Raw genomic sequence first — 24718 nt, 5'->3', positions numbered from 1 at the left:
AAAACCAACTTCACCTGACTCAACACCACACTAAAGATATTTCTAGTGTAGTGTTGGAAGGGTCCTCCGAATCAGGGCAGCAACTAGGGGGGGGGGGGAAGCAGGCGGGTCTGGTGCCCCAGGCGATAAATCAGAAGTGGCGCCGTGTTCACCCTTTAACTGCTTCCTCTACATGCAAGGGGCGACAAAATTCCGGCTTGCCCCGGGTGACAAAGTATCTAGTTGCTGCCTTGCTCCGTATGGATGAGAGTGCTCACACAACAGCGCAGCGGCCCGTATTCCTACAGTAAGATCTGAAATTTTAAAATTGAATTCTATGGGGATCATATCTGTGTCTGTACGCATACTATAGTCCGTTTCAGGTTAACTTTGCAGTGGAGAGAAAGGTAGAGAGTGTACTCCTTCGCCGCAAAATGAAGTTCCCATAAATCGAAGTTTTATGATGATCATTTATACAGACAGACAGACATGACCGCTGACCGCCCAGAGAGACCATCTTGGGATCTGATCATTTATACAGAATATTTAAATTTTTTTTAATGATTTTGAAAAAAATAATGAAAAAATATAGTTTTGAACAGATGTTTCTTCGTTTGAAATTTTTAAATTAGAAAAAAATATTGGTTACCATTATCCAAAAATCTATAGCAGTGATTCCCAACGTGGGCGTTAACGCCCCGTGGGGGGCGGTAGAAGCTACGAGTATAGCATAGGTTTCTATGGGTTAGATTGCGTTGGGGTGCGCTGGGAGAAAAAATTTCTGAGGAAGGGGGCGATGCGACAAAAAAGATTGGGAAACTATGATCTATAGCAACCACAATGACATTTTGGCGCGATATCCTAGAAATCGTCCATACCTTACCGAGGCCGCGCATCGATACATTGGTTGCCATAGCAACGAGTGATGAGGTTCACTCGTAGCTTCCTCTTCACTGCAAAGTTAACCTGAAACGGACTACAGTGATTGTTATGATGTCTGTGCGAAAACCCCCGATCTGCAAATATTCAGGAATTCAGCAATTTCAAGGCAGTGTCCTGTATGATACCGTGTATCGAGTTATCTGATATGGTCAGATCAGTCTCACTACATCTGCTGTCCGATTGTGGTTGAATTATCCAAGGCAATCAGCTGCAAAGACATCTCTTGCATGAAGCAGGGTGGAGGCCGCACAGATTTTTCTTACAGTGATTACTGAGGTGCGGTCAAAGCCGTCCCGGTTTTAATGTTTGTAAACGCGTATCGAATTATCCGAACGTCATGGAGGACACCCCGAAACTCAATATATTAGACCTTCCCGATGAAGTACTAGAAGAAATATTCGCACGTGCTTCTTACGAGGACGTCGGTCACTTCCGATGGGTAAGTTTCAAAAGGGTTCAGATATCTAGAGCTATGTTAGTGAAGGATGTTTTGAAACCAACATCCAGAAATCATTATGGTGATTCATTCGGGAGCGTTGTCAAGCTTAGGACAGTATGTCATACTTAACAAAACCGCCCTCTATCAATTGAATAGTGGTCACATTTACGTATCTTCAATTCTAGAAACGAAAGTCGAGTGTATACCCGTATCCACTGATGCGCGCATACACGCATATTGCGTGCGGAACTAGAAATAGTTTCAAGCTCAAATTACAGTCTCTGTACTGTCAAGTAGGTGCAAGTAGGAGCTTTTTATACTGTTGCGTTAGTCAATAAAAGGTGCTTTTGTGTCTGTAAATTTTAATTGATGGCGTTTTTGGCAGTGAATTCTCCCCATACACGGTATACAGAGATATGTTGCCAACATCATCCTCCTTGACACTAAAACAGATGTTCCGGTGTTGTCATATATCTGTGACTTATATCTAGTCACCAAATCGATTTGGCGCTGTTTACTAGAGTTCTGTATGTTGCATCTTAGGATAACTTTTGTTTAACCTGAACTACATTGCAGATAGTTCAAATTTTTCAAGTGATCAAATCCTAGACAAAACTCGTTTCCTACAGTCAAAACTATTTTGATTTGTTTATTTATTCAGTATTTAATATACATTGATATCAGTCTTCTGAATATATTGTGTGATCCTTATTGAACTCCGCTTTTCCCGGGAAAATGCCAGGAATTTTACGGTATGATGGCTGATTTGAGGTACAGTCAGAGCGGCAACTAAGGGGAAACCTACATCCATTTAACCTCAGAGGATGCCTTCCACAGATGTGGATGAAACATTAAGAAGAAAATGCCCTGCACCGTAACCTAATCGCCCAAAACTGGAAAGTAATTAAATGCTGACCATGAAAGCCTCAGACAATATCTGCCCCCTTAATGTTCTTTCTACATGACATAGGACACCAAAATACACACTTGTCACAGCTGATAAAGTATTTAGTTGCAGCTCAGATTACACTAACGTGAGTACAGCCATCAATTTTCAATAACTAATATAACATCATATTTTGAATAGCTAAGAATTCTAGCAACTTAGAATGAAATGACTTCGCCACTAAGTTACTGTAAGTTAAAGTAACTATTAAACTTTTTTTTAAATATTGATGTGTTTGTTTTACTTAGGTCTGTACACGCTTTGACCAAGTTGGAAAACGAATACTCCAGAAAGGTGTAAATAGAGCTTCTGATCTTGTTATCCAGTACAAATTGCTGATTCATAGGGTGTGTAGGCCAGATCGTCATGTTCAGAGGACGGTTGAATGGTTCGCTGGCATCATGTCCGCAAGTAATTTGGAGAGCATTCTTCAGTATGCTATCCTAACAGTTAGAAAATTGAACTGCTGTTGCTGCTTCTTGGGTGAGGTAATTAACATTTTTGATTAGCTCCTCTGTGCAGATCTCAGTAGCCTACACGTACATCACAAGTGGAGAAATTTTTTACCGCCTGATTATTTTTCAAAATAATCACAGTAAAATTTTTTGTGCATGGAGTAAACATTTTACTATAACATAACTTTTTTTTTTTTTTTTTACAATTTTCGAATTAAAATTAAAAAATATAATGCACAAAGTTCAGTTTTTTTTCATTTAAATACTGCAAATAGGGTCTTGCATTTAAATTTCTGAACCAGCTTGGAGAGTTAACTGTACCAGAATAAGAAATAATGAGAATAAAAATTAGGAATTATATTGTTAGACATTCATGAAGGAGTACATGCTAGAATAACTAGATTATCTTCAATCATTCGTGGGAAGGGGGAGGGAACTCATAACATAAGATAGGTGCAGTAGAACCTTATTGTAATGGACTAATAGGGGCTAAAAGTTTGTGTTAATGAAAGTCCGGTTTGTAACAAAAAGGTCTTATAAGGGTGTAATGCATCAAGGTGTACATCAATGAAAGTACAGTAGTTAGCTATAAGAAGTGTATTATATATATCAAATAAAAACACCCTTCAACATAAGTTGAATTAAAGAGATGTGTTAATATACACTGCATTAATCTTAATTTTTCTGTCTGGTGAGCAGTATGAGTCATGCAGTGCATGTTTACACAAAACAACACAACAATTGATGTGTGATCGTTTGCTTGGAAATGTAACTCATTGGATATAAATAAGCACTTTTCAAAAATTAAAAAAAAATTCTATTCCATTTTTCATTTATAGAAATTCTCTTCAATTTTTAAAGTCTGTTTTTTATGAATGATGATCTTGTAGCTGTGCCAACCCTATGTTTAGTATGGTTAGCACTCTTATGTGATTACTTTCTATTCAATGCATTTCTATTTGGTTTTTCATCTTTGGGTATAGTTACCGAATGGCCATGTATACAAGATTCAGGATTGTCCACATGGGGAACATGTATATATAATATAATTTCATTGTATGTTCTTGTATATCCATGAATTCTGGGGTGAGGGAAATAAAATATTGTAAGCCCTCTAACAATGTTTATTGGGGGGAGGGGGGAACCCGGGCACCATTATTCCTGTGTCTATGCCTAACATCGTTTAGGTACAATGGGCATCTACATGCATGAGCAAACACAATGCGCATTGCAATAATAAAATTTCTAACTCAAAATAAAAAAAATTGAGAACTCAAAAGAGTGACAAACTGAACACTTTTATGAAATTAAGAGAGCTGCAGAACAATATTTTGTGGGAGCGGAATGCTTGTGTCCTGTAAAAACGGGACGTAAGGTCTGGTGGTGTAAAAATAGTAGAGTGACATACACATTGAAAATAAATTTCAAAAATTATTGTGCCACAGCTTGACCACCCCAGATGACTGCTCGAGAGTAGCTTTCATTTATTATGGTTGTCTATTTGTTATCATATTTGCTTATGGGCAAGGTTTGACAGATCCCAGTTGCTAGGGCTACTAAAAGATTGGTATTGGCACCTAAGAATTTATATGTGTTATCACCAAATCAGGATCTGATAGCAACACAAAACTTTTAGAATTTGTCTGTGCATCTGTCATTGTTTTCATTTGCCATTCACGTTTTATGGATGTTTGTAGTGCATATAGTGTACCAATACAGTGTTGTAGTGAAGATGCAGTGTTTATTGACATAAATGTGTTTTTAATTATTTTAATTTTCAGGTATTGGATGAGATTTTGAACACATTTACACAAGCTGAATTCGTTCAAGATTCACCAAGAATGACTCACCAAAAAGCCATTGATATAATCAACAGGGTTGTCAAACCAATGTCAATGAACAAAACAAAATGTATATACTCTGAAAAACGTTCGCCATGTTCAGCACTATATGATGATAGCGAACATAATGCAGTTTTCATGCTTGCAGGTAAGATTTTCTTTTTTTAACCTAAAAATTGTTGTTAGTGTGAGAAATTTAATCTTTACTAAGTAACCTGAAGCTTGAAAGGTATCAGTAATTTGTGATATTTTGAATGTTATTTAAGTCTTGTGCCATGGTGTTGAATTACATTATTGCAGTTTTTTCAGCAGTCAACTATGGAATTTGTATCATAAGTTCTCAGATATTCAGAACTTCATGTTAACGTTACACATAATTATAAGAAAATCTTTCTGATCTGCAGTTATTCTTCCATAACCATAGATCTGTTATTAAAATTTCTCATATGATATAATATTGATACTGATTTGTGCAACATGCAGTGAAGAATTACTTTTCATACACTCATTTTCTCATCAAGTGTTTTCATTCTGATTCAGTAACTTATGTTCTTTTCTGTAGAAAATTTGGTTAATTCAAGTAGTAATGCTGCAAATGGAAAGAGAAAAAGAGCATCAGATCGAATCAAGAACTCTGTTAACTCACCTAAACAAGGTATGCACTTCACAATAAAACTACATATAAAAAATCCTATGTGAAAAATACCCTCTATAATAATAATTGCCCATATAATGACACTCAGGGGAACCCAAGAAACATATCCTTATAAAAGAGTTATCATTATAAGTGGAACATATAAATATTGTAAAAATTTCATTGACATCAGAGAGAAATACAGTTATATAGGTGATTATCAATATAGAAGGTATTATTATGTGTAATTTTTACAGTATTACTTTACATGCTGTGCTAAAAACCAAAGATTGAGATGTTATAAAGCTATTTTGTACAGATTTTCTGTTTTTCCTTTCAGTTTTTAACTTGATACTCTTTTTCAGGAGCAGATAACAAAAAGGTGGTTGTTCCTGCTAAAAGAAACATCAATAGATGTAAAAGAAATAGCACTCATCTTGAAAAACGTATGCTCTTAGCTCATTAATATATTTTCTTAAAATCTCTCAGGATTTCTGTCTTAAACATTGAACTATTTTTCAACTAAGATTTTATTCAGGTATTTGCTTAAGAATTTTTTGTTAGGCTGCCGAGACTTTTGTAAAAAAAGGATAATTTTTTGAAAATGAATATCACATCAACTGCTAAATTGCTTATCTTTGAAAAAAAAAATTATCATCATCTTTTTGAGAAACTTAGGAAAGAAATCAAAATTTTTAATATTATTCACCTTGCTTTCACGACTTCCAATTATGAAATTCAAAATTTTTGCTAATATGTCTAATACTATAATCCACGGCACTGCCCCGAGCTGAATGGGGGCCTCACACAAAATGTACTTTTTTAAATAATTTTTTCTTTTTGAGGGCCCCCCCCCCCCCCCAAGAAAATGTTTGCCCCGAGAAGGTATGCTACGGTTCTACCATCGTAAATCAACATGGTGAAAAGTTACACATTGGTTTTATTGATGTATCATTTCTCACCATTACAATTTTCAAAAGTGTGAAAATGATATTTATGCTCAGATTATATTGGAAATCGTTGCTAAATGAAGTTCAAAGTTTAATAATCACATTATCTGTATTCCGAGAAGAAATGGTTTTCCCTCCTTCTTACACAATTACTTACTTTTTATTCATTTTATTTGACCAGGCTTAATAAAATATAATTTATTCACTATTATAAGCTAATTACACTGGGATTTACATTTCTGAGTCAAATCTGAATTGATTCTGTCTGTGAAGAGACACTCATACCTGATTTATGATTTGAATATGGACCTGTTGAACTTACCAGTGCTAATCACTTTGCTGTCTCACAGCATTTACTCTTCTACTGCTGACATATTCATATATTCAGATTTTGTGGAAGAAGATAACCAGAAATAATTGGGTTATTATTTTTGAAATCACCTTAACTTCTTTCGTCCATGTTTATTCAATTGTTTGTTTGCTTGACCATCGATTGTTGTTTTGTTAATTTTTTGTCCCCTCTTGAAATTCAAAAAATTTAATGTTACCATGATATTGATTGACCATTATTTTTGTTTTCACATTTCATAGCAAACATTGTGGCTGGGACAAAAAGGAAGAAAAAAGATAAAGAGATTGCAGGTACTTTAGACCAGAGGTTTACAAACTTTTTGCTGGAGCAGCTCTCTCGAATTTTTGAAAAAATATCATACAATCCAGAAAGTGCAAACATTGTTAGCTAGTTCTTTATTTTCTATGTTCATATCTCTTGATGTTTTTACCCTACATTTATTGCTCCTACTATGTGTGTGTGTATATATATATATTTTTTTTTTCACAGAGCCAGAAGCAAATTGTTCAATTATAAGCGTTGAGATGGCTGTTGAACAGAAAACTGAAAAGAAGACAGAGATAAAGGAGAAGAGAAACTCAGGGAATCACCTCCTATCTGAAGGTATAATATCTTATATTTTGAGATCTAGATGAATTTTTTTTGTTTCAATTCAAATTATCTCATGATGAGTGAGAAAGATTTGTTTTAAAGAAAATAAAAGTAAAATTATAGTATTGCATGCCAAAACTATATGTTAAGATGAATACCAGATTGTTAATTTCCATAAATCTTAGGTCATTGCTTATGAAGTGGTAAGTAGTAAAAAGAAAGCGAATTTAGTAGTGAAACTTTCTTTCATAATAAATTTATTTTAAATTTTTATATATGCCTGGATGTATTATTATTATTACACTATTAAAATGGAGAAATTATGTAACTATAATTTTATTTATATTAGTTGATCATGGTACATTTACTTCTTACAGCAGTTGACACAAAGAAAAATGAGGCCTTTGTACAGATAGAGGATGATGATGATGATCTCATGATAATAGAACCTGAACATGTAGAAAGCAGCTCAAAAATAAAAAATGTAGAGAAAGGAAGAGATCAGTTACAAATTGAAAATGACTGTATTTCCCCAATTTTCTGTATGAATTTTTCTTTTCACATATAACATTTTCCATGCATAAGCTGCTTGATAAGAAAATTGATAATTCAATATTTATATAATGCAAAATTGCTGAAGTGATTCTATTATTTTCTTTAAATTAGATGAAATATGTCTTTTTTCAATTATTAAATACGTTTGTAACTCCTTTATAATTAAGAAATAGACCTGCAAATGAACTATAGTAGTATATGTTACTATTTTCCAGTTACGTGGAGAATGAAACTATCATGAAAGTTAACAAAATGATATGATACTTTTATACAAATATGAAAAGACAAAGGCCACAACAGGCAAAATAACCACTGAGGTGGTTAGAAAACAAACAGACTAGGATTTGTTTCAAGCAGAAACGAATCAGTTTTAGGATTTTACACTTTTGTTCATGTAATAATATTTTTATCCCTGTATTTACTAATGGTGGTTTATATTTCTGTGCTCAGATGTCAAAATGTTATAAGTCACTTTTTAAAAATTTCACGATGGAAAAAAATTGTAAACAATACAGTAAAACCTCAATAAGTCGTCACCTCATGTTATCGAAAAATTATGACGGCTTAAGCAGAGTGCCGTCAGTTTTGTTGCACAATCTTGTGAAAATCGTGTAAATTTAAAGTAATATGACATTTATTAAAGTATGAATCAAAATAACAATATTAATAAAATTTATAGATTGCAAAAGAAAAAATAATAGCAATTTTTTACCTTTTTTGATCTTTTATTACTTAACTTATTGTTGTAAAATGTACTAGTACACTTTGATTTATACTAGTAATTTTTAATTGAGACTAACAGGCAGGGAAAAGTAAACAGAAGACCTCAACTTAGGAAAGAATGTCTGATTTTTTTCAACAAAGGTATTTTGTTCAAGTTTGAAGCCCTAAATTAGTAGGGTCCCATACAGAAATGAGATCTAGCTCGAACAGTCCCTAACGTTTCAAAAACCTTAGTCTGCAAATGAACTTCCCTAGCGTAACTTTCGTTACTTAAACTGTTCCCTTTGGGTATATAGGATTTTATGGTGACTTTTAAGCATATGGCAATACTGTTAACAAGCTCTTTTTTTTTAATGGGAGCCATAAAAATAGTCTGTTCCTCTTTCTCAAACCTTTTCATTGTGGCAAGTTAACCGAAATTAGCGACAAGTAAACAAGGGTTTAATAACATTGTTGTCCATGAAAGCTGGAAGGGCCTGAAGAAAAATGACGACTTATTAGGGTGACGACTTAACGAGATTTTGCTGTATTTTGCCAAAATGTGATGCTGTGGTTTTTTGAATTATTACAATTTGCATTGCCATTGTTTCCTCATAAGAAAGACAGGTTTTTACCACCTTCAAAAATTTTGATGAACGAGACTCCGGAATGTGAACAACTCAATTTTTTATAAAAATGGCTTGACATTTTGCCATCTGACCACAGATTTAATGTTGTCGAAAACAATGTAAGGAAGAAGACAAAACATTTCCAGGCTCATTGAATTCGTATAAGGCGAAATTATTTTTCATTTCAACCATTTTTGTTGTCACATACTTATAGATCAGAAAATAAGCTTATAAGATAACTTCCTGATAATCTGAATTTTAAAGCTGGAGTGAATGATTGAAGAAATCATATACCCCTTCCCCATATACAAAAGTATAGGAGGAAGAGGGTAAATTGTGTGTCAATTAAGTTTTCATATTTCAGTTCATTTATAAGTTCATATTTTCTATACCTATTGCAGCTACTCATTTAGCAAATTTGCATGTTAAAGAAGTAAAGCATTTTGGAATGAGTGAACAAATGGACTCGACATTTAAGGCAAGGCGTAGATACATTGTGAACAATGCCCCTCATGTTGCAGCAATCCAGAAACGTTACCCATTACTTTTCAATGTCAAAGAGGTAACATTTTCACCTTGTTGCTTCAAAAGTAGCTGAATAATTTAACAAACATATATATAACTACCTAGGAATAAAACTTTCTAGATACAGTTGTGATGAAAAGGTTAGATCTTTTTAACTTTCATTAAATTTTTGCAATGTTATCAAGAAAGATTTAACATTTTGTTAGCAAGAAATTGAAAATAGGACAGTGAAAATGTATTTTAGTAGTTTTTGTTTAGAACATTGGCAAGATGCTGTACAAGAAACTATAGCAACCCTCCCAAGAAGGAGAAAGAAAATTTTCTTAAGCTGGGATTACACTATAAAAGTTCTTTTACAGAACATGAAATATGGAACCAATAAGAGCATCGGTTACATTGTGTGAATATAACTAATATTATTATTGGTTGCTTTTTTTCAAGTTTTGTAAAAGATCTTTTATCAAAATTTTATAGTTTGATCCAGGTCTTGGTCATCCTATTCTTACTCTTTTTATTCTGCTGTTAATTGAAGTGTACAGTCTCCTGAAATAAGCTCCATCTTTAAAATTTAAGATCTTATTTTTCTCCTCTTGCAATGTGTTAGTTACAGAAGATTCTGGTTTAGCTTTCTCAAATCTTCTAATATATAGAATATTATGTTTGAATATATTGTGCTATAGAGAGGTGCAATAACACATGTTCAAAATATAGCATTATTAGTTTCATCACATAATTTTTTAATTATACATTTATCTATTTAATGATCACTTTTTTAAAATCATTTTCTGATTTTCATGTTAGGTTTTGCTGGAATACAATCGTGTGAAAGGTGATGTAAACTATGATACATATAAGAGTAATTTAGAGCGATATTCATATGCTATCATTGAGAATGTGCCATCGTCTTCCTCATCTTCTGTTTGTCAAACTGTCCAGAAAAAGCTCCAAGAAGTCAAATCAGAGGATGAAATGAAATGTAAGTTAAAAGACAGTTTTGCAAGTTTCAGTGTGAACACTTAGTATATTGATGCTTGTTTTCCTCTCATGCAATCATTTATATTTGTGATTTCATGATGTAATTATGAAGGAGGGGAGGAGTTGAAATTTGCCTCATGAGTATTCAAATTCTCTAGAGCTGTGATTCTCAAAGTGTGCATTAGGACTCCTAAAGGCATCAGGGTGAGCTATCGATATTGATGTGTGGCTGTTCAGGGCTTTTAAGTGGCTCTTCCTTAGAATGTTTTGGAGAGTTGCAGATAAAAGTTGACCGAAACAAGGAAGTCGCAGGTGGCAGAAGTTTGAGAACAACTGCTCTATAGAAATATTTTTCAATGAGTGTTTTGCTGGAGCATTGATAAATAATGTGCCACAGAAAAATGAAATCGCCAACAGAACTGTAGCTGTTTGATGTGAATGCTTAGCCTAAAACTGTGAATGCAGTAAACTCTTGTTACTGTGCGCATCCAAAGAACCCAGATTTTCCTCTGCACTAAAGAATGACGTATTTGAATGATGTAAAAGATTTCATTATCCTATAAAAAAAGATAAAGGTCATTGGAATATTCTTTGTTAATTTGTCACATTATGTATTCTATTTTTGCTGAAATCCACCAATGGATCAAGGTACGTTTATTCCACTTAGTTATGCCATCCTTCAGATTATAAGATGATTCCCCCACTGACCGTATGGGAAACAATACTACACATCATTCTTTGAAATTAAGCTCTGCAAGAAAATCAGTGTTTTCTAGTAAAACATTTTTTCATGAAAATTTTGTTTGCATTATATCTGATGAGATGTTCACATTAATGAGAAAGAATATAACATAAAAAAAATATATATATGAGAGAAGAAAACAGTTATCCATGCTAATGAAACACACACTTAAAATGAAGACACAGAAAGGAGTGCTTTTTGTATATAGACCATATAACATTTGCCCATTGTGCTTTTGTGATTCATGTTCTTTACACAGTTTACGCTCATTATAATGACCCCTTTGTTCCACTAAAAACAGCCGTTACACTGAACGTTTAAAAAAAATTATAAAGTTTAGCTTCTCCATATTGGGCTTAAAAAAAATTCTTTCATTTTGTTATAATGTTGCAATGAAAATGTTTCTGGCTGAGAAAAAAAAGCATAATTTAAATACATACTACAGTGTGAACATTGTACTAACAAAAATACTGTATGTGGCCAAAACCTTTACTTATTTTTCACTACATGTACGAAAATACAAGTTAACTTGCCTGTATAAGAGAAATATTCATATTGAGAAATTTGGAATAAGATAAAAACCAATCATATATGACGTGAGATTTAGCCAGCGTATGAGAAGTTTCCAGTGACGGTGATAGTTAGGCAACAGGTTTTCTGTAGAAGTGACAATGCTTTAACTTTAAACAATCTATGTTTCATACCCTTTTTTCTCCAAGTATCAAAGGTCAAACACTCAATGACTGATTTTGTCAATTTTGCAAAAATTGTGGACAAAATACAACAAAAAGCCGGGAGGGGGCAGAGATGTTTGGTCATGGTAATGGATTAAATTACATTTACCAGTCGTTATATTGGGTAAAAAATAACATGGAGGAGATGAGGAAATATTTGGGACTTGTTGCTACGATAGAACCATTGTTATAACGAGTGGTCATTGTCACGAGCATCAACTGTATTACTTAAGTAATTAAATTTTTCTAAAAATTGGTTTGTGAACCAAGGAAACCCCTAAAATTAGCCAAATTGACCTGCACACAGGAGTTTGTGCCTCCATATTTTCAGCCAAGAGTTGGTAGCAAGCATTGAATTTTAAACTAAAAATTACCCATTAAATGAATGACAAAGATTAACCATGCACATCCGTTTTAAGAGCATTATGGGGGCCTCCAGAGCAAAATGATTTTTCTGAGGCCCCAAACTCACTGGACCTGCTTGCCTATCAATCTAGATCATAGTTTTCCAAACTTTTAGTTCCACTCACCCGCCCTGCCCCCCCTTCTTCAGACAGTTTTCTCCCTCTCATCGCCCCCCCCCCCCCTAACTCAAGCTAACCCATAGGATCTTGTGTTGCACCATTAACTTCTACCCTACCTTCCTGAATTGTGCCCATGCGTTAAGACGGCACTGCTACCATGTCTTTAATGCACTGACCCATATAATTTTTGTTAAACTTTATTGCCTTTTTTTTGTAAGTGCACTGTTAACTCTTGCACTGTTTACCATGTTGTCACTAGATTACGCTAATAGCAATTGCTACCATTTCCTTAGATAAAGTTTGATCAAAATATATTTGCTATTAGATATATATGCAACAGATTTATCAAATAAAGGAAAAAATAAACTAAATTTATCCTTTCATTTTTTTCCTTATCATTAATTTAGGTATGAAGTCAGCTGCTGCAATTTTTCTTCTACCAATGTACCTTGACAGGGATATAAGGAAATTTCTGTCGTTTGCTGAGGCGAGTATTTAAATTTTTTATTGAAAGTTGGTTCCTGAACAAAATAGAACAGTGATTTTCAAAAGTGGTCCACGGACGTGCTTTGGAACAGAGGCATACTTATAATGACAATGATATAGTGACTATGAAATAGCACCAGGAGTCCTTAGTTCCATTAGTGTTTGAAATAGGGAGTCCTTAGTTCCATTAGTGTTTGAGCCAGAGAGTCCTTAGTTCCATTAGTGTTTGAAATAGGGAGTCCTTAGTTCCATTAGTGTTTGAGCCAGAGAGTCCTTAGTTCCATTAGTGTTTCAGCTAGGGAGTCCTTAGTTCCATTAGTGTTTGAGCTAGGGAGTCCTTAGTTCCATTAGTGTTTGAGCTAGGGAGTCGTCCTTGGACAAATGCTAATTGAAAATAACTGCATTAGAGCTTAATAATTCCAGTAACAATTGAGTCAAGTTTTGATTAAAGTTACAGATGTAAGTCTCAGACACTCATAAATACTTAGGGACAATAATACATCACTGTCAGGCATGCACTAATTTGTTCAAAATTTCTTATCCAATATCATATTTGATAAATTTCTTATCATAACATGGGAAAAAATGTTTTATAGTTATTAGGACTTTGGACGACAAAAAAATTGATAACATAAATCAATTTTTTTGAGCATTTTGAAGCTCAGGTTGAACTAGACATTTCCCCCCCCCCCCCCGTAATTTATCATTATCAACCTGCAAAACTATGTAGAGGGTCAGAAAAGTGCCCTTTCCCTTGTTTACAAACATTTCTGTACTGGGTTCACAATGTCCTATTGAGGCAGTAGCCGTTTCATGCATACATGGATTACTATGATACATTATCATGCATGCATGAAGCTACTTTTGCAATAGCCCTACCTATAGTGGAGACAAATTTAATGTAAAAAAAATATTTATTTATACAATATTATTTGGCTGAGGCCTATACAAGGGAACGCAGTGGTGAAGTTTGACAGAGACGATTGATATTACAAAGGAAAGCAGAGACTGTTGTACAATCAGTCTGTACAATCATGTTTGACAGGAGGTTGTTCCAATTTGTTATTGTTCGAGGAAAGAAACTAAATTTTAAACAATCTGTGGATGCAAGGATGGGTTTCAATTTTTGTGAATGGTTAATTCTTTTTGAAAAGGATGAAGCTGGAGTTAGAAAATTGGAAGTGTCGATATGAAAATGGCCATGAATGATTTTTAAAAGGAAAGTTAATCGAGAGATATATCTATGGGTAAAAGGCAGTTGCATATTGAGTTGGCGCTTGAGTTCAGTGGCGGAGGCAGAGGATGACCAACAGTTAAGAATGAAGTGGACGGATTTATTTTGAATAGATTCTAATTTGTCTATGTTTGAGAAAGTATGGGGGTCCCAGATTTTACAGGCATATGAGTACAGGAAGGATATAGGTTTGGAAGCAGAGATGTCTGAGGTGAGGGGTGGAGTTTTTGAGGTTTCGACAAAGAAAAAAAGAGTTTTTGGAGATACTTACGAAACACGTAATCAGCATGGAGATTCCAACAGAGGTCAGCAGAAATAATTACACCCAGATATTTATAATTAGAAACTTCAGTGATAAAAGAGTTATTGATAGTGTAAGAAGAAACGAGGGGAAGTCTTTTGTGAGTAATTTTAAAAAAAATCTGTTTTTGAAGAATTAAGGGGTAATTGTGTGTGCCAGGACTAGCACCATTTCGATACATTATTTTGGAGAGATGCTTGGTCAGATTCGTTGTGCACTGTTTGGTAGATGACACAATCATCTGCAAAGAATCTAATATGGTGATTGATGGAATGTTTAGTATATCCACTTCAGCTATCAGATCAAAACTAACTATCCGTCAGTTTAAAAAACTTGATTATCGGAAACTTCATATTTTTCATTCAATAATATTGACCCTTCTAATAATTTTGAAGAATTTTTACTTAAACTTGAAACAATAGTACACAATCACGCTAGATATATCAATTGTAAAAACAATAGATCGCAGCTGAATCCTTGGATCACTCATGAATTACGACACCTGACAAAAATTAAGCAAAAACTGTATTATAAAACACGAAAATTTCCATTCGATATCCCATTAAATATAGCTGAAAATATAGCCTATAAAAATGTTGTAAAGCTGGTCAAATCCAAAATAAAATCTGCTAAACTTGAATATTTTTCCTACCAATTTTCAAAATGTAACACTCCCACAAAACGCTGGAGATTCATTGATGGTATAATTAAAAAAACTGATGGTCATAATAAACTGTTTTCCTCTGATTCTGATCCTATTTCTCTGGCTCAAAACTTCAATTCCCATTTTGTTAATATTTCCACACTCAATATCAACATAAATGAAGATTTTAAGCAATACATGAAATCGAATTCTCACTCAATATACCTTTTTCCAACAACTGCTGATGAAATCTTGACAATTATTAAAAAATTACCCACTTCTGGATCCTTTGCAGAAACAATCAATACCAAGGTCTTGAAAATTCTACCATATAATATTTTGAATACTCTCCCAGATTTAATAAATATATGTATGGCTAATGGTAAATTCCCGAGGTCTTTAAAATCAGCTATCGTAACACCTATTTATAAATCTGGAGATCCCAATGATTTTAACAACTTCAGACCAATCTCAGTTCTACCCTCTATCTCAAAAATATTTGAAACAATTATCAAAAATAGAATTTTTTCTTTCTTGTCACATTTCAGTTTCTTTTCTAACAACCAGTTTGGATTCCTTCCTAATAAAAACACAGAAACTGCTCTACTAACATTTACTAAATTTATCGCTGAAAATATTGATAAATCTAAAAAAACCATTGCAATATTTCTTGATATAAGAAAAGCATTTGATAGCGTGAATCATCATGTATTACTCAATAAGTTGTCATATATCGGAATCAGAGGTAATACTCTGAATCTAATTGCTTCTTTTTTAACTCATAGAACACAATCAGTTAAAATTCACAATAGCCTTAGCACCCCATTGGAAATAGTGAAAGGCGTCCCTCAGGGATCTGTATTGGGACCATTATTATTTTTAATATTCATAAATGATTTATGTAACTTAAACATAAATGGCAATATCATAACTTTCGCCGATGACACAGTATTACTTTACTCATCTGATGATTTTCAATCTCTTACTAACCTAATCAATACTGATTTAATTAAAATTCGAAAGTGGTTTGTTGCTAACGACCTTCAGATAAATACATCAAAAACTAAGTTTATAAATTTCTCTTCCCAATCTAACACTCACTTTCACCCTAATTTAATTTTCCATAATTGCAATTGTACTATTAATTCTGATTGTAATTGTTCATGTCTCGAACAAGTTACTACAATTAAATACCTTGGAGTATATATTGATCACAATCTTAAATGGAAGAGTCATATCAAGTACTTGCAAAAAAGACTACGACTAGCAATTTATAAATTTTACTATCTCAAATCCTACTTGAATCAGTCGTTTTTATTAACCCTTTATTATTCCTTGTTTCACTCACTCCTACTATATGGTCTAACTGTCTGGGGTTCTGACTATATTTCAACCCTTTACCCTATAATCAGCCTCCATAAGAGAATAATTAGAATCATCACAAATAACTTTACTACACCATCAATACAACTTCATCAACATCTTGGAATACTTACATTACGTCAATTATATTTCTATAAATCTATTCTCCTCCTATTCAAAGGTCAATTCTCCTTGCCTTTAAATACATCTCGATCTTCAAATAGATTAAATAATATGTATTCACTTCCGCTGCCTCATAAAACACTGTTGAAGAAACATTTTACTTACCTTATCCCAAAATTCTACAATACATTACCACCAGAAATCACTCACAATACTAATTTATCATCCTTTAAAAAGTGTGTCAAGCAATACATATTCTCACTAGATGGTATAGAAAATTTGTTTTAATGTTTTTTTCACTTGCTCATATAATCCTTAAATAACGTAACAGTTTAATTTAACTACATGCTGCATCTAGTCGTTTTTGCTTTCATTCCAACATCTAAAAAAATTATATTTTTAGTTGCAGCATGTAGAACTGTTTTTAAATTGCACTCCTCTGTTGCCATTAATTTTTATTTTAATTTGAATAATTTTGATTTTTTTTTTTTTTTTTATTTGACTATTCTGTTTTCCATACTAATCTTTACTAGCATTTACCAGAATGGGTCATTTTTTGATTGACTCCTTGGTAAATTTTTTCTTTTTGTACTGTTATATGATAACAATAAATTTGATTTATATTTAAAAAAAAAAAAAAAAAAAAATTAGGAAGATCATTGATATAAATCAAAAATAATGATGGCGAGAGGAGCATGCCAGACTTAACTTGGTGAAATGGGGAGTTCTGGCCCTTGAAGGAGACAAACTGACTGCAGTTGGTAAGGAAGGAATCCACCCATTTAAGCAGTTGAACACATAGGCCAAGGTTTTGGAGTTTTAGTAGAAGTTTATTATGGGGCACCCTATCAAAAGCTTTAGAGAAATCCAAGAAAGTTATATCAGTTTGGATGTTTTTGTCGATACTGCTTGATAAATCCTGTATGAAAAGAGCTAATTGGGTAGATCGGGTAGTTACTGATAAAGATGATCGAAAGCCATGTTGATTCGAGAAAAAGAAGTTTATTGAATCAAGGTATGAGACGATTTCCATGACAACTATGTGCTCAAAAAGCTGGCAGCAAGTAGAGGTGATAGCGACTAGTCTGAAATTAAGGGGATTTGAAAGAGATCCTGATTTATGAATTGGGATAATCCTATTAATTTTTCAGTCAGAGGGCAAGTTAGATGAGTTTAATGAGACTTTTTGAAGATAATTTAAAGGTAATTAGAAATTTCATCTGCAGAAAATTTGAGAATATAATTTGGGATCCTATTGGGGCCAGTGGATTGGGGTTTCAGTTTTTTTAACAGGTTCAGAAGGCTTGCTTTAGTGAAGAAGACAGGAGTTGAATAATGAATCGGAAAAGGAATACTGAAAAGGAGTGGGGGGGGGGGGTCAGAGGAAAAAGTCTGATTAAGTTCTGTGGCGATATCAAGGTGAGAAGTAAAGTCAATGGTATCAATTTTAAGGGAAGATGGACCAGCTGATTTAGGGCGAAGAAAATTCCAAAATTTTGAGGGGTTAGTTTTAAGGTGTAGCGCGAATGCAAGCCAATCTCCCCTTTAAAAAGTCTTGCCACAGAGAGCAACAGACCTACAAACAATACAAATGTAATTAAATCATAAAACATCACTCACTTCACTTCTGAAATAATAGATGGCAACACTGAAAAATCAAACACAACACCACATACGCTCTCAGACTGTTAGGTACAGACACAGTTACACTTCCGGTACAACTCACTAGGTAGTAAATCGCCCATAGATGGTGATAGACCTGAGTTGTACTCTGTTTGAAAGAAAAAAAGTTTTAAGGTGTATTTTTTGAGGTTCTTTTCATTCCTTCAGTTCTTGGGCAGTTTCACAATTACTCTGCAGAAAGACTTTCTCAGGGGATCCACGGAATGTATGCAATACAAAAAAAAATTGTAATTTGTAAAACACATTAGACTAGTAGTTCCCAACCTTTTTTTTGGCCATGCCCCACTTAAGCATCTTGTAAAATCCCGATGCTCCCCCTTTAAGAGAGACACATGGGGTAAGGACGATCATGAATTCAATGAAATTCTATGAATTTGAAACACTTTTTGAAGTTAAAAATTCAAATTTGAGTGAAAAATTGTAGTTAAATTTGAGAACACAGAGAATCTCTCCAGAAGAAAATTTGTTTTTAACTCGAACATTAAATTAGCCTGCATGCTCCTCCCTTCCGGAAGTAGGTCCTACTTACGCTTCTGTCCCCTTTCCGTGACATATACAGCAAAACCTCTTAATAACGGACACCCAAATGGGAATGAAAATTATGTTAGCTAATTAGAAGTACCCATTAATAGATATCAAAGTACACTAATGCCTGTTGACATAATTGTCAACTAAAGAGTGTTCATCGAGAGAGGTTTTACTGTAGTTTTAATTACAGTGTATTTGAAAAAGATCTATCCACTGGAGGAAGCCAGAATCTATCAACCTAAATCAAGGGTTTCAACCTTTTAGACAGTGCACACCAAAAACAATTTCCATAAAGCCCAGTGGCCAATAAGTCATACTGTATATACTCATAAGTGGCCTAAGTCATACTGTAGCTATTTATACAATGACGTCTCAATAGGCAGGCCCAATGGCTTTGAGTCAAATAGGAAGCCCTACATTATTGGAGAATTCTATTTATTCGAAGGTCTTTTTTTTTTCATTAAATAAGAATTTTCTTTAATTATTCCTTATCAAGTATGAATTATTCTTGAATTATTCCTTATCAAATATGAATTATTCTTGAATTCTGAGAAATTATTTTTCCCATGAAAATGAATTTTTTATTAATTATGTGAAATTAATTTTTTTATTAAATATGAATTTTCATGTATCTTGATTGCCCTCCCCCCTAAAAATCACATTGTTTCCCCCCATGGGGCTCACGTTGGAAATTGGGGCATTAGACAGAGTCAAACTCCTCATTAATGACTGAATAATAATAGTAATTGCAACATTTTAGCTTAAAAGCGCAAGTGACCTGTTTTAGAACATTATGAAAAAAGGAAATGACACGATTCCTTTGCATGAACATTTTGCAACCACTTATATAAAAAAAAAAAATTATATTTCCATACGTCCTGTTCGATCAGATGGGATGTACAACCCTACATAGTTGCAATAAGTATGATCATCTTACTCTATTTTCAATTTTTTTTCGGATATAGTTATACCGCATGAATGATCACATTAAGCTGCATGCACTGTATCTGAAAACAAATACATCTCATTTAAGAAGCAATTTCACCCTTTGATCATTATAAAAAAATCATAAAAGACTGCTAAAATGTTTTATCAGGTTGTTGGGAAAAATTTTCTCGATGGCCCGTGATTCTAGTAAATATTGAACACTATTTCTTTTCAGGACACAAAAAGCGTTTATCCCATAATTGCTTGCAATAAACCGCTGGAAGAAGCACTAAACAAAGAAGCAAAGTTCACCATCCTTGTGGAAATGAAAAAACTGTGCAACTGCAAAAACTTTGTAGAGGCATTCTTCGCTTACCTTGCTTCTTTCCACATATTCAACATCCAGTACGCTCCATACTGTATCGAGATAGCTGCATTAGTTGAGTCATTGTTAATCGAAACCACTCCTGAATATTGGTCTGATAAAGTGGATGACATAAAGAACTTGCTCGTTTCCTTACACGAAAGAAATCCCAGATAGGCTGAGTGTGCGAGACAGGGGTTTGAAAATAATACTTTTACGAAAGAAACCAGTGGTGGTATGTGATATGCAGTTTTTTCTGAGAACAATTTTTTGATTTTGCTCTGAATTTTTTTCGGCAATGTTATGCAAATGTTATGCCCCAAAAAGAAAAATGGGCATGGCATTATATAAATATAAATGCATATATCATTGAAAACTTTTTCAGTCCAGTTTTGTTTTGAGAGTTTTAAATGTGAAATTCTATTGTATCACATATATTTTATAACATGTTTGAAGTGCTTCTGGGTAAATATTAACTCTACAAAGGTTAAATTTCTCGAACCTTCCCCATTCTGTGCATAGGTCAGTATATGTTTTTGTCCCCTTCCCCCACAATATAGAGGAATAAGGATAACTGGAGGAAAAAAAAACCCAGTATAATATTGAGCATCTATTAAACACACAAGACTTTTGTGGCAGTTCATTGCTGTTGAGAGTTTCTTTTCTGAGCAAAGAGCAGGTAATATTCCTGAGGATGCAAGCGAGATTGAGCTATTCTCGATCATAACCAATGCTCCCCTTCTAAGCTGTACATAGTTGCACACATGCAAATCTAACAAATATACCATCAGTGTATGTGACATATTACCATACCCCACACAGAAAATAAACAGGCTTGTGAATGAAAAATAAAAGTTGGAGAGAACATTGATCATTTGATGGCTGTCAAATGTCTTTAGAATGATTTATTACATTTTGTACAATCTGTTATCAACTTCATATATTTTTTGCTATTTTTAGGCTTGGATTTTTTTTTTTGCATAGTGCATAAATGGAAATGTCAAAGAGATGTTGTATCCATAATATCATGTTTATGTCCTGTTATTGCTTGAGGTTTGCTTTAAAATTAGATTGCTCCATTTTATATGTTTGTGACTGCTACACTGTGTGCCCAAAAAGAGTTTTTGTGGTTCATACCTACTCAGGCGGAAGTGCTATGATTTTGATGTTTTTTCTATTGGGCCAGCCTAGGGTTAAAAGTTCTGTGCATCAAAAAATTTTGAAACTTTATGCTTATTTGTGCTTATGCTTATTTGAAACTTGCAAGCTTATTTTGTGGTGTAGGATATCATAATTTGGATGGACATGAACAAAACATAGTTTAGAGGAGACCGGGACTAGGCATAGTTTTTACTTTTTGATTTTACTATTTTTTCCTGTAATGCTCACAGCGAATGTGGCAGATGCTGCAAATAGCTTCTTGGCTACAAATTAGTGATGAAAATATCACTTAAAATTGTATTCTTGTTTCGTCAAATCTGTTAAAAAATTATTAAAAACTATGCCATCTTGCCCCAGATGTGGGACAAGTTAGCACAACCTCTGGGTAAGTTTGCATGGCGTGAAAGTTATAGGATCTGAGGAATAAACATAAGTTGGTAACTATAAAACTTTTATTTCAATACAAAAATGCATAACAAAAATTATGTACATATAAAGCACTCAATATTTTGAAGAAGAAAAGAAATGTAAAGAAAAAGTTACAAAAAACCAAAAAGAACAAGTCGGTCATCATTCACAGCTCTGTAGTCAAAATTAGGTTCATTGCTCACTTGAACTGGTGGTTGTTATTTTTCGCACAATTCTGCTACGGGTATACCAAATCTGTAAGCTGCTATATGACTTGTGTTCTATGCAAACATGTCCCTCAGCTGTTATGCTAACTTGCTCCAACACGACTCTTTACAGAAGAGTGATGTCTCACTGTTCCACAAAAGTTTCATGAACCACTTCAGCACTTGAATACAAAACATTATTGATCACCCTACCCATCACAACTTTTGAAAGCACCTGAACCTATTCATAGGCTTCACAGAATAAAAAAAAAACTTTCTTGGCAAGAACTCAAGGAACTTGATGTCCTTCCTCTTTGGGAGCTCCCATCACACTGAAACTATAATGGATGACCCCCTCAGGTAGTTTTAGTGGCAATAATAGTGTGTTCAATGCTCATCACGGGGGGGGGGGGGGAAGTAGCTGTATATCAAATAGCCCCAGTCTCCTCTACATGAATTTTTTTTTTGCATGATGCCTCATGGTGACAGATTATCTGCGTCCGACAAACAGGGAAAGATAGAATTGCTTTTGTTTGTATAGTTATTACTACAGTTATAACAGGAGCCTCCATTTCGAAAGTACAGTATAAATGAACAAACAAATCATCTTCAGTTATCATTTTTGTGCATCAAATAACAAATATAAAAATAGAGCCAATATATTGGCACCTTGAGAGTCAGGGGAAACCAATATATAGATACCTTGATAGACCTTAGATACCTTGTGTATCTTAACCTTTACCTTGTGTATCTAAGGGTTAATAACCGTCTTTACTTATCAATGGGCATTTTCTTCTCTGAAAGTAATGGCATGTTCCAGAGTGACAATGCCAAGATGTGTGGATCTTGAACTGTGAAAAATTGGTTAAGAGAGCATGTGGCACTATTCGAATACTTGGATTGGCCACCACCACATCCCAATCTGAATTCAATCAAAATCCTATGGAATTTGTTATCAATCTGGAGTGTTCTTGATCCATTAATGATTTTGGTGAAAATGTTGATGTAAATTTATTAAATTTTGCAACTAATGCATGTTAAAGTATGTTTCTTTTTTGTTTTTTGTTTTTTTTGATCAAGCAGCGTTTGTAACTAAAATGTTCCTAAACTCTTACCTGTAGCAATGCATACCATGATCAAAACTTATTCCTTTGTTGTGAAGAAATTTTTTATTCATAGTTATACACACACGTCACTAGTTAAATTCTTGGTATTCGAAATAGGTTTTGTGTGTGAGGTGATGTGTTTTTTGTTTTTTTTTATCAGAATTAGATGTTTCATTGACACATGATGATGAAAACTTGCAGTTTGGACAAGTGATTTTTGGTTACAAACTCATGTACAAATCTGGCTACAGTTAGATTATGATTTTTTACCTTGAATCAAACTTGTGATGGAGAGAGAGGGGAAAACTCTAGCGTTTCCATCACCTGTATTTTCATTTTGTACTAATTCACTAAGATTTTGTATCATGAAAGGAAAGGTCGTCATTTACGTGTTCATGTTTAATATTTTCTTAAGAAAATAAAGTTTATTATTTTTTCACATAAATTTTCAACTAAAAGTTTTAGTTGATATTCTGAGTGTATTTTTTTAAATATAATTTTTCCTTGTGTTAATTGAGACATGTTAAGATATTAAGCATACTAATGAAATAAAATCATAAAGAAATTTCATAAGAGACAAAGAAAAAGTTTTTTCACTGAAGATGATATCTGTATATGTCGCTTCCAGATTTCATTTACTCTGTGTATTTATATATTATTTTCTTCTATATTTGTATATGCAGATGTTGAAAGTTTATTTCTTTTTAATTAAAAATTTCACATCGTTTTATCCTTTTTGTTGCAGTTTTTTTACATATAACAATGAAACTTGTTACCGTGAAACTAAAAATAATTAATTAATAGGGGCTTTGATTTCTCAACACATCTCCACAAGCAGCGGGATACACGTGTTACGTCTGTGACAACTTCTAATAGACCTTGGTACATTCTCACTTTACGATACCATCTATAATGATATAATTGCCTATATAACAATATTAATCTCTAGTATTAATGCACTTTTCATAGTATTAATATATGCTATCAATAAGAATATTTTTCTTCAGTCCCTTAAATATCGTTACACAGGCGTTTCACTGTATTTTGATTCTGCGATATTTTCTGAAGTATATTTTTCATACATCTTAGTACAGTAAAGCGACTTGATCCAATCAATTTTTTTAGTATGATGCATACTAACATGAATAATGTGAATATAAACTGGAAAAAAAATTATACAATCAGAATCAAGCAATATTTGTAGAAAGTTTGATATTATGTCATTTGACGTCTTCTAAAAAAGAATTCAAACTATTTTTCGTAAATTAAAATAAATAGACCACAGTAATCCCTGAATATTCGCGGAATATTATACCACGAATACGGAAAATCTGTGAATAACACAAACCATGAATTTGTGTTTTTTAGACATCTCCTTTATACCTGCTTTTTGTGGTAGAAGGGGCAGTGATTCTCATGTTTCCTTGAAAGAATATTATAGTATCTGTTAGCTGTTTCTTCTTCGTGTCAGTTAATTTAATAGAGTATGTTCACTTTCTACATCGTCCACCTCTCGACAGGGCTAAAATTGGTTAAATCAATAGAGCCAGGGTTGAAAGAAAGTGTATGGTAACAAAGCTTCCTCTTCCAATTTTTCTATATGTGGAAAAACATACCATAGATGGATCTATGTCATGGAACAATTCATTGCCGATTTAAACTTATGAAGCC

General features: G+C 33.5%; 1 protein-coding gene across 2 annotated transcripts; it reads left to right on the top strand.

Moving 5' to 3' along the window:
• The first annotated feature begins 1167 nt into the window (after positions 1-1167).
• Positions 1168-23776, top strand: LOC149076126 (uncharacterized). 2 transcript variants are annotated; one of them, XM_089243658.1, is made up of 12 exons: positions 1168-1360; positions 2555-2794; positions 4543-4750; positions 5165-5257; positions 5602-5682; positions 6778-6828; positions 7028-7141; positions 7507-7671; positions 9417-9577; positions 10342-10516; positions 12923-13002; positions 20038-23776. In XM_089243658.1, the coding sequence occupies exons 1-12, from the start codon at positions 1259-1261 to the stop codon at positions 20341-20343; spliced, it is 1776 nt and encodes a 591-aa protein (XP_089099784.1). In that variant the 5' UTR covers positions 1168-1258; the 3' UTR covers positions 20344-23776. The 2 variants fall into 2 exon arrangements, with proteins under 2 accessions (XP_089099784.1, XP_089099785.1); XM_089243659.1 differs by having other exon boundaries at positions 7510-7671; positions 20038-20469.
• Positions 23777-24718: the final 942 nt, after the last annotated feature.

The sequence above is a fragment of the Pholcus phalangioides genome, unplaced genomic scaffold (assembly GCF_987345545.1).
Source record: "Pholcus phalangioides strain wild (caught in Gottingen) unplaced genomic scaffold, Ppha-v1.0 ptg000015l_1, whole genome shotgun sequence".
NCBI classification, from domain to species: Eukaryota; Metazoa; Arthropoda; class Arachnida; order Araneae; family Pholcidae; genus Pholcus; species Pholcus phalangioides.
The sequence above is the reverse complement of the archived record's forward strand: the minus strand, read 5'-3'. Positions and strand labels throughout refer to the sequence as shown.

What these genes read in the sequence shown, in the direction of transcription:
- LOC149076126 (XM_089243658.1), top strand. Translation starts at nt 1,259, where the DNA reads ATGGAGGACACCCCGAAACTCAATATATTAGACCTTCCCGATGAAGTA. An exon ending in GTTGCTGCTTCTTGGGTGAG is followed by an intron (nt 2,795 to 4,542) that starts GTAATTAACATT and finishes TTTAATTTTCAG; the next exon opens with GTATTGGATGAGATTTTGAA. An exon ending in GAATCACCTCCTATCTGAAG is followed by an intron (nt 7,142 to 7,506) that starts GTATAATATCTT and finishes TACTTCTTACAG; the next exon opens with CAGTTGACACAAAGAAAAAT.